Raw genomic sequence first — 9,638 nt, 5'->3', positions numbered from 1 at the left:
TCTTTCTTAATGTATGCTTTCTAGGGTTTGGAATAAGCATTGGAGGTATGGAATGAGAAAACAGATTTTCTTCAGTTCAAAGTGTTACAGTCAGTATGGGGGCGGAGGGGAAGAAAACCCTTAAAAGATCTGTCTTCCTTTAAAAGTCTCTTCCAAATGATCTTCAAAAATCATACTGACTTTTTTTTCCTGAGAGAGTTAATTAAAATTTATAACTTCATTTAAGCCCTCCATTTTCCCAAGTGAATACAGGGGTTGTTTATTTCAAGTGTGTGTATGTGATGGATGCATATTACTTTAATTTTATTTGGTCTAAATGAAGATAGCTGCTATTTTTTACAGAATAGGTGTGTCAATGTTAAACATACTCTGTTTAGAAAGGCTTGCAGAATTTAGCTGTAATTCAGTGTAGAGTGGTTTGAGCAGGAGGAGTTAAAGAAGGTGCCAGCGGAACTCTATATTACGGTGTTTTCAGGTCTTCCTTACTGCCTTCTTGAAGCTCAGACTGTGTAATCTACTGGCCCAGAAACACACTGTTAATCTTTTTGACAGAGCAGTCTTCAGTGCTGCATACAGGCAAAAATGAAGATAAGGTACTTTGAACCTTACCTGATTGGAAGGGTTCTTCTTTAAAAATGAGAGTGTTACTTCTGATAGACCAGCAGGGCAGTGCAATGCCTCTGTACTCTTCTAAGACTAAGCCTGATACATGGGAAGCACAAAGATGCACCTGAGGGTAAAATTCACAAAACCCGCTTCCTTGAATACCAAAATTCCAGTGTCACCCGTTCCAACTACTAAACCCCTTTCTTCTCTGCTTGAATCACACAAGTTTGGTCAACAGATACCTGGCACTTTGAAAACATGGGACAAAATAATGTCAAGTAAATGAAAGATTAGGTTAGAAGCACTGATAAAAGGTAATTGATTAACTTTTATTTGCTATAAAAACATATTTTTAAATTCTACTTCAGATTATTGAAGAATATAATTTTGCAGAGAGCTGAAGTGAATGTCTTGCCACAAGAGGCTTGACTTCCTTGATGCCTCTATAAGGCGTATAAATCTTGCAAGTGCTAGATCTGCTTAGTGTATGTCATCATCAGTACATGCAGTGAACTGTGAAGCTCATTGCATAATTTGGGACTTTGCCCCTTTTTATCTAACAGTTTGCTGAACATAGGTTATAAATATTAAAAGCATTTTCTAATTAGTATTTGCTGTCTGTATTACATATACTGCTATTTCATGAGTGGTTGTGAATTTGCAAACCTCAGTGTCCGAGTCTCGAGGTGCTTCATGAGGCTTCATCCCTCTGTGCTCTGTGCCTCCTCCCCTGTGCCCTGCTCTAGGATGTAGATGCTTTGGCTCTATTAAAAGCAGACAGCTTCTCACCATGGCTAGGTGCTTCGTGTCACAAGCTTTCAAGTGGTCCTCAGCAGCAGCATGATGAAATGTCCTGCCTACACTTACAGACTCATGACGTTGTGGTGGGCTTGTTGCTCTGCAAGAATAAACCATTAAACCTATTTTAGTATACCTTGGGTTTTTCTACCCTCCTGAAATCACTGTTAACACTATTGGCATTTTAAGGTGGAGGTAGTTTATTCTATATGTTTGTTCTGTTGGATTTCAGAAATTCTGAAATTGGTTACTTTATTTTGAAGACACACAAAAAATGAAGTAATAAGACACATTTATGTCTTACCGCATTTTTGGTTCTAGGTTGGTTTCTGGATTTATTTCAGCTGGAAAGCCCTTCAGCCAAGCCAGCTCCAAGATGATTCACACAGCTGCTAGGAGCTGGGACCCAGTACTATACGCAGGCCTTGTCTTTAACTTTTGCCTTATCCCATAGTGTTGGAAGCATGCTGTCTTGGGAGACTCATTTCTTTACATTGTACATTTTCCACATAGCTTCTCAAGCATCAGGTCAAGTTTAAGTTTTATGCCCTCTCTCCCTGTGACTTATTCAGCCAAGCTCCTCTGTACTAGTATAACCCTGTCTGACAAAGAACAGTGTTGAGAGTGCTCCATTCTACTGAATGCTTTTGAAAATATAGCTGGTTGTATGCAAGGCTGTTTCTCTAAAGCTGGATGTTCTTGCTGATAGATGGATGAAAAGAGTTACTTTTCTTTTGCGTATACGCAAGCTTAAGTATATTAATGTTTTCTTTTTTTCTTGAGATAAATTTCATATACAAGTAAAAATGGTGAGTAAGGGTTGTTGGTAGCTCTCAAGTGAAACTAAATAGGTTTTAAATCAGCATGTTTGATAGTGTGTTGGAGTAAAATATCCCCTACACATCTGATGCTTCGAAGGCTGGTGGTGAAATGTATAGTGCTAATTTTATGTCTCCTATGTCTTCCATTCCATATAGGTGCATAATACCGTTCTGCTTTTTTGTTTAGGTCTAAGTTCCTTTTATTCTGAGCTAATGAAAGGACTGGGTGCTGGTGGACGTCTGTGGGAACTTATTGAAAGGAAGCCCCAGCTTCCATTTAATGGTGGGTTCTTGTTTTTTACTGTTAGCATCAAACTGAACACCTGGAGAAGAGGAGGGAATCTGGGAAAAAGAAAAGCAAGTAAATTATTTGTTCTATGAACAGCAGGACTAGTGAAATCTTAATTGCTACTGATGGGTGTTTGTGTGTCCTATCCACAGTTACTGTTTAACCAGACGTGGGCCTGTGGCACCATGTGCTGTGGCTTGTTGGGGGTTACTTGTGTGTTGCATCTGGAAAGAGTTCCGGGTTTTGAGTTGTATGTCTTTAGCATGAACAAACATGATAAAAACATTCAGGTGTTGCCCTCATGCTGCCAATTTTCACAAAACTGGTAGGAACTTCATCAGTGAGACTCCTTTGGGAATGCAGCACTGCTGTCTGATTAGTTTGCTTTATATGGGTATGTGTTGCTGGCATTTAAGAGGGCTTGAAGAAATTGTGTTTCTTTGTCTTACCTATTATAAGCTTGTTCTAGTACTGATAGTCTTCTGGGGTAATTGTTTGTATCAGCCATGGCACTCCAGAAAGAAGCTGGTTGTATTTATCTTTAGCAATCATTCCTTCATGGTGGCTTGTTATGGTATTTTACAAACTGAAATTCTAGTTTCAGTGAACTGTTACCTAGGAGGAGTTATGCCTCTGATTGGTCTCTGAATACATTGTTGTCCTGAATTTATCAAATACACTCTCAATTAAAAAAAAAAATCATAAAAATAGTCATTAATGCAATAAATCTAGCAGCAGCTTTATGCCAGTGGCAGCTTCTTCTTAAAAGCTACATAGCAGGTATTGGAAAGGGAACTGTTCTTGTTCAAAGAGAAGGGTGTTTCAGGTGACTTTTGTGGCTTGGTGACAGGGTAGGAAATGATTTGCCATGTTAATCTTTTTTCATGTGTTCTATGGCAACAGGACTTTGACCTGCACCAATGCTATTTTATTTCATAGCTTCTCATTGGCAACATTTAAATTGTTTATAATATGTTTTAGAATTCAGCTAATTCTACCAGAAGTGAACATTGTTAGTCATTAGATATTAGCAAGATGCAAATTCTTCCTCTTGCTGAAGGTTTCCTGCTGGTGAGCAACCTGAAATTGCATTCAGGAATGAATGGTCTACCACACAAATTTAGTCATGGGCTGAAATATAACTCCTGTGGTCCTGAATTATGGCTTGCAGCTATCCCAACATTTAACACAGAGATAAAATACTTCTTTTGGCATCTGTAAAGCATGTTCCAGGAGGGCTAAGCTGATTTTCATTTCTGTTCATGTTTCTGTATTTTATTATTTGTCATACAGAGGGAGTCACATTGGGCAAAGACACATTCAGAGGTGCTTTGGAATTCAAGGACATTGAGTTTGCATATCCAACACGTCCAGAAACATCCATTTTCAAAGATTTTAGTCTTTCCATTCCAGCTGGCTCTGTTATGGCTCTGGTTGCTCAAGTGGTACAGGGAAATCGACTATTGTATCCCTTCTGCTGAGGCTGTATGATCCTATCTCAGGTATGTCTTCTCTGCTCTTGTGTAATCCCACTTGGAGTATTGTGTGCAGTTCTGGTGCCCTCAACCGAAAAAGGACATGGAACTGTTGGAACAAGTCCAGAGGAGGGCCACGAGGATGATCAGGGGACTAGAGCTCTTCCCATATGAAGACAGGCTGAGAAAGTTGGGGCTCTTCAGCCTGGAGAAGAGAAGGCTGCATGGAGTCCTCATAGCAGCCTTCCAGTATCTGAAGGGGGCCTATAGGGATGCTGGTGAGGGACTCTTCATTAGGGACTGTAGTGATAGGACAAGGGGTAACGGGTTGAAACTTAAACAGCAGAGGTTCAGATTGGATATAAGGAAGAAATTCTTTACTGTTATGGTGGTGAGGTACTGGAATGGGTTGCCCAGGGAGGTAGTGAATGCTCCATCCCTGGCAGTGTTCAAGGCCAGGTTGGATGAAGCCTTGGGTGACATGGTTTAGTGTGAGGTGTCCCTGGCCATGGCAGGGGGGTTGGAACTAGATAATCTTAAGGTCCTTTCCAACCCTAACTATTCTATGATTCTATGTTTTTTGTGTTGCTCTCATTCACGACAATTGATGCTTTGCATTTCATGTACACCTTATAAGCAGTCAGGGTTCCTGTGGTTGAGGTCCTGATGTGACTGTTCCAATGATGCACTGTGCTTCCTTCTGTGGTGTACAGTGCCTGTGTGGCTTTGCATTTCTGATCCACCAGTATGTGATCCCCAGGGGTCGTTGATCTAGACTGTTATTTCTGCCTCTTTTCAGTACTTGCCAAACACACTTGACTCTACTGTTCTTAATTAAAGGTACTATCACCGTTGATGGCTTTGATATCCGTCAGTTAAATCCATTGTGGTTCAGAACAAAGATTGGAACAGTGAGTCAGGTGAGGAAGAAAAGTAATTCTAAGTCAATTAAATAATTTTGTGTGATCAGCTAGCTGTGCCTCACTTTGCTTCTTTTTGAAACTCCATAATCTTGCTCCTCAGTGAAACCCTTCCCTCTCACCATAACTGCTGTTGTATGTGCTTTGTTCTAAATTAAGTATTGAGAGATAGTCGCATTTTTCTGTAGTGTGTTTTTACACAATCACAGCAACTCAAAGTGTTGGCTTAGAAGAATGCATGTGAAGACTGGGAAGTACATTGTTGCAAATTGTATAGGTATACCATCTTGATGTTTGCTATGATTCATTGAAGAAAGTAACACAAAGCTTAATATTTAATTAACATTTCCTATTAATGGAAATTACAGAATCGTATTTTACACAACCATTTGGAAACTGACCTCCTGTGCTTTCTGTTGTTTCCAGGCAAACACAGTTCCAGTAGAAAAGCATGAAAATGCAGCACTGTTGTCATTATTCTTGTAGTGTATTCTCTGTAGCAACCCCAAAACTCTGGAAATACAGAGAGATGATCAGTGATCTCTTAAACATAAACCACTTGACCAGCTAAAATATGTATGTTAGCTCAGTCATCTCCACAGATGCTTCATAGCGTAATTAACTGTTAGGTTGATGTCCTGGTTAAAAGCACCAGGGTAACTGGGTATATATTGCATTTCAAAACATCTACTTTAGGTAATAATGCCACCAAAAACTTTTGTGCATAATGCTTTTCCTGTGGTCACATTAGCATCTGTCTTTTTGAATGTATGTATTCCACTGAGCTACCAGTAGGAGCTTCATACTGATATTTATACTCCTTTGGTTTGAATTCAATTAAATCTAGTTTACATACCTGTTTGGATAGAAAATAAGCTAATACTAGGGCTTTCAAGTGGGATTTATGTTATCTGAGATATAGACAATACATGCATGTAACTACAGATCTACCATATTAGCTATGGGCTTTTTTCTCAGGAACCAATTCTGTTCTCCTGTTCCATTGCTGAAAATATTGCCTATGGTGCAGAGGATCCTTCTACGGTGACTGCAAAGGAGATTCACAAAGTTGCTGAAATAGCTAATGCTGCTAGTTTTATCAGAGATTTTCCAAACGGATTTGACACACTAGTTGGAGAAAAAGGCGTCTTGCTTTCAGGTACATCTTTATGTTGCTTATTTTTAAAATCTTGATTCTATAGAGTGAATTAAGAATTCTATCACTTTTTGTTACCAGTTGTTTTTCAAAGTCTTAGCCTCCCATAAGTACTAAAGAAACACCTTCTTTATCTCCCTTCTTGCCCTGAAGTCCATGTGCCTAATTCCGCTCAGCCCAGGCATTCAGTTAGAATCAATTCACTTCTGGTTTCCTATTTCAGTTTACTGAGCTTTCCCCCCCCCCCCCTCAGGTGGACAGAAGCAACGAATTGCAATAGCTCGAGCTCTGCTCAAGGTAAGCCAGCACCCAAATAGCTGTTTAACTGCTCTGTGGGGAGGTGGAAAGTGTTAAAAAAGAGGCAGTCTTTCAATGGGAAAGGTGAAAAAACATTTTTTAAAAGAAAATTATATCTTTTACATCAATGAGAAAGTTTAAAAGGGTTGAGTGGATTAACTAAATTATTTGCTTATGTAAGTGCTTCTTTCTATCTTTTTGATAGTTGTTGCCAAGGCTGATGGTAAATCATTGTATTGTCACTTTCAGAAGGCCAGGTCAAAGATGAAGGAAGACTTGAGAAATGTGGTGCTAATAAATTCATATAACATAGAATCATAGAATAGTTAGGTTTGGAAAGGACCTTAAGATCATCTAGTTCCAACGGTGTTCAGATCCCTATGGCTCCTAGGTTGATTTTTCTCAGTTGTAACTTACTAGCTCTATAGATGCCCTGTCTTGGCTTTCATGGGAGATGGTCTGGATTTCAGGACAACTATTTCAGGCACATTTATTCCTTCAAAGGTTGGCCTCAGTGTGGTTTTAGGGTAGGCTCTGTGCTGCACGAATTTGAGGAGACTTCTGAGGATCAGAAGGACAAGGAGTGTGGTTCAGGGACAGCCATGGGGCCTTGCAAGAGGCAGTTTGGTGCTGATGTTCAGCTGAAAGTTCTGGCCCCTGCTGAACCCAGCTTACATTTACGTTAAGCTGCATAGGTCTCTCTAGCATCTTAGCATGACCAGTTCTACTAGATTACTAGGAATTCCTCATTATGCCAGTTCTCTTTTACCGTAAATGCTGAAAAGCTGATTGCCTTTTAAGTCAAGTACAGTTCATGGGGGTAGAGACTTTATTTGGGAGGAAAAAAGAAGGTTGTAAGAATCGAGTAGTTGATACATATGTGATTGGGAGTGCAGTGGAGTCCCCTCTCTTACAGATAAAGCCTAAACCTTTACTCTCAGCTTTGTCAAGGAAGTTTGGAGTATGTACTGTAATTTAGAATAAGCTTCTTAGGGATTTGAGAGTTGCCATTTTTTGTTTGGGGGGGATTATTATTTTATTGAATTAGGAAGAATTCTTAAATGCTAGTTGTTAAGTACTATGTATTTCATCTCAATGAAATACTGCTTATTGGTAGGTCTTTGCTATTTCTTGTTACTAGACAGTTATATATAGCAGACTGCAAGCAGAGTGTAGCTGAGCCTCTGTGAAAGATCCACAGAAGAGGAGTAAATAGGAAACTGAATTTCTGACTGCAGTGCTGCCAAATATGCATTAAAAATTATATCCCACCTTTAGTTTGTAATCTTTCAAATAGTACCAGGTAATAGTATTCTGTTACTTCAATTTGGAAAATTGGAGGATGGAAGAGTGTTGTTTCTGTTTTGTCCTCCTAGCATTTAGACTTCTTAAAAGTAATGCTTTGAATGACACTCAGTTCTCTTGATGAAGTAAGTACACTTACTTGGAGTTTTAAGCTGTATGAATGCTGTTCTGTATTGATATAAATACGCAGATCTTGTTGTTATTATAACCGATTTTCCTTTCTTCATCAGAATCCTAAAATTCTTCTGTTAGATGAAGCAACAAGGTAAGAAAGAAAGTAATTAGAAAATTAGAAATTACCTACCTGCATAACTCACATTTGGGAGGTGTTTCCTAGTCTTTGTTTCTCTGCATGCCCGTGCACAAATTATCTAGCCCCTTATTTTTGTCTGCCCACAAGAATGGACTTTCTAGAATGTGTGAATTGGTTAGGAGACGTGATAAAAGCTGCTTATGCCATGTGGAAAGATAGCTGGTACACTGTGTTGTATTTTTTTATGGAGTTAAATATGTAATACATAACTTGATTTTGAATCATCTACTTCAGGCTTTTTTGTATCTTTAGTTTGAATGAAGATCTTAGTGTGAGAGATGATTACACTGTAGTATAACTTTTTTTTTCACTGTTATTTCTCTATGCATATACTTGCATATGAGAATGTAATGCTTGTAACTTGGATGCATGCTCTAAGCATATTCACAAAACTTGCCTGCAGTTCCTTTGATTTGTATTCACCAGTAATAGCAAGGGTTTGCAGTTTTAGCAAGATAAGCCTAATGCATGCACAACTAACGTGTCTGAAAATAATAGATACCCCCCCCCTCCCCTCCCCACTTCCTGTTTCTGACTAGTGCTTTGGATGCTGAGAATGAGTATCTAGTGCAAGAAGCTCTGGACCGGCTGATGGAAGGGAGGACAGTCCTAATTATTGCTCATCGTCTGTCGACTATTCAGAATGCTGATTTCGTTGCAGTTCTTGGCGAGGGCAAAATTCTTGAATGCGGAAAACATGATGAACTACTTGCAAATCCAAATGGACTTTTCAGGAAACTAATGCAGAAACAAGCTTTTCTTCAGAATAGTGATGCTTTTGCATTAGATTTACAACCCAGAGAAAAGGGTGTATTAAAAGAAAATGTATGAGAGAATATGTGAATAATGGAAGCTTACAAACTACAAAGAATATAACTTATGTTTCACTTATGTAAAGTAAATGTTATATTTTTCCAAAATGTACAAAATATTCTTTTGAAACTTAAATGTGTTTAATTTTTTTATGGAAAGCTTTTTAATAATTATTGCAGCTTTTTAAAATGTCTATCATATTGAGATAATTTCAGTATATGGATTTTTCTGCTTTTTGTTGAGACCATTTAGAATCTTGTTTGCTGTAATGCACTGTATGTTGGTGTGCTGCATTCGGTATTTTAAGGGTAATTAAATGACAATCTTATCATTTTCATAATCATTCTCTTCCCTTTTCAAGAAACTTTTGATTTCTGTGGTTGTCAGTAGTCTTAAAATGCACGACACTAATGTACTCTGAAATTTCTGACGTTGCCACTGCACTGTCCTTTCAGTTATCATTGTTCTGAAATGTGAAAGTTGATTATGATCCCCATCTACAGTCGCTGTGAAGAATTACACATGAGAACACATTTTAGAGTATGGAAGCATAAGCTGGAAGAAAGTTCTTAACCCTAACAAAAACAAACAAAAAAAGGCAAACAAAAACCCTACCTGACTATATATAAGGACAAAGGAAGTGTATCAGTATATTGTCAGCATAGGGAAATCTAAAATTTGCAAGCATTTTCTTCCCTTCTCCATTTTCCCAGTTCTTTAGTTTCATTTCCTTTCTAAGATGATCCAAAAGAACACACTCATATAAGTTTTTTTTTCTAAGGCATGTGTAAGTTTTTTTTACTTTTACTTAAGTTTTCATTGATAGAAATCCCAGGTTTTGCATA

General features: G+C 38.3%; 1 protein-coding gene across 1 annotated transcript; it reads left to right on the top strand.

The window, feature by feature from the left end:
• Positions 1 to 6: 6 nt before the first annotated feature.
• On the top strand, positions 7 to 9,212 carry LOC117438329 (ATP-binding cassette sub-family B member 10, mitochondrial-like; the record flags this gene model as incomplete). Its single annotated transcript, XM_034073878.1, is given in 10 exon segments — positions 7 to 21; positions 24 to 45; positions 2,413 to 2,508; positions 3,808 to 3,951; positions 3,954 to 4,016; positions 4,830 to 4,909; positions 5,888 to 6,068; positions 6,319 to 6,362; positions 7,898 to 7,932; positions 8,520 to 9,212. Coding segments are annotated over 10 exon segments (972 nt in total), but the record flags the coding sequence as incomplete, so codon positions are not given.
• Between the last annotated feature and the right edge of the window lie 426 nt (positions 9,213 to 9,638).

The sequence above is a fragment of the Melopsittacus undulatus genome, unplaced genomic scaffold (genome assembly GCF_012275295.1).
Source record: "Melopsittacus undulatus isolate bMelUnd1 unplaced genomic scaffold, bMelUnd1.mat.Z mat_scaffold_137_arrow_ctg1, whole genome shotgun sequence".
NCBI lineage: Eukaryota > Metazoa > Chordata > Aves > Psittaciformes > Psittaculidae > Melopsittacus > Melopsittacus undulatus.
This window is presented reverse-complemented; position numbering and strand designations above follow the sequence as displayed.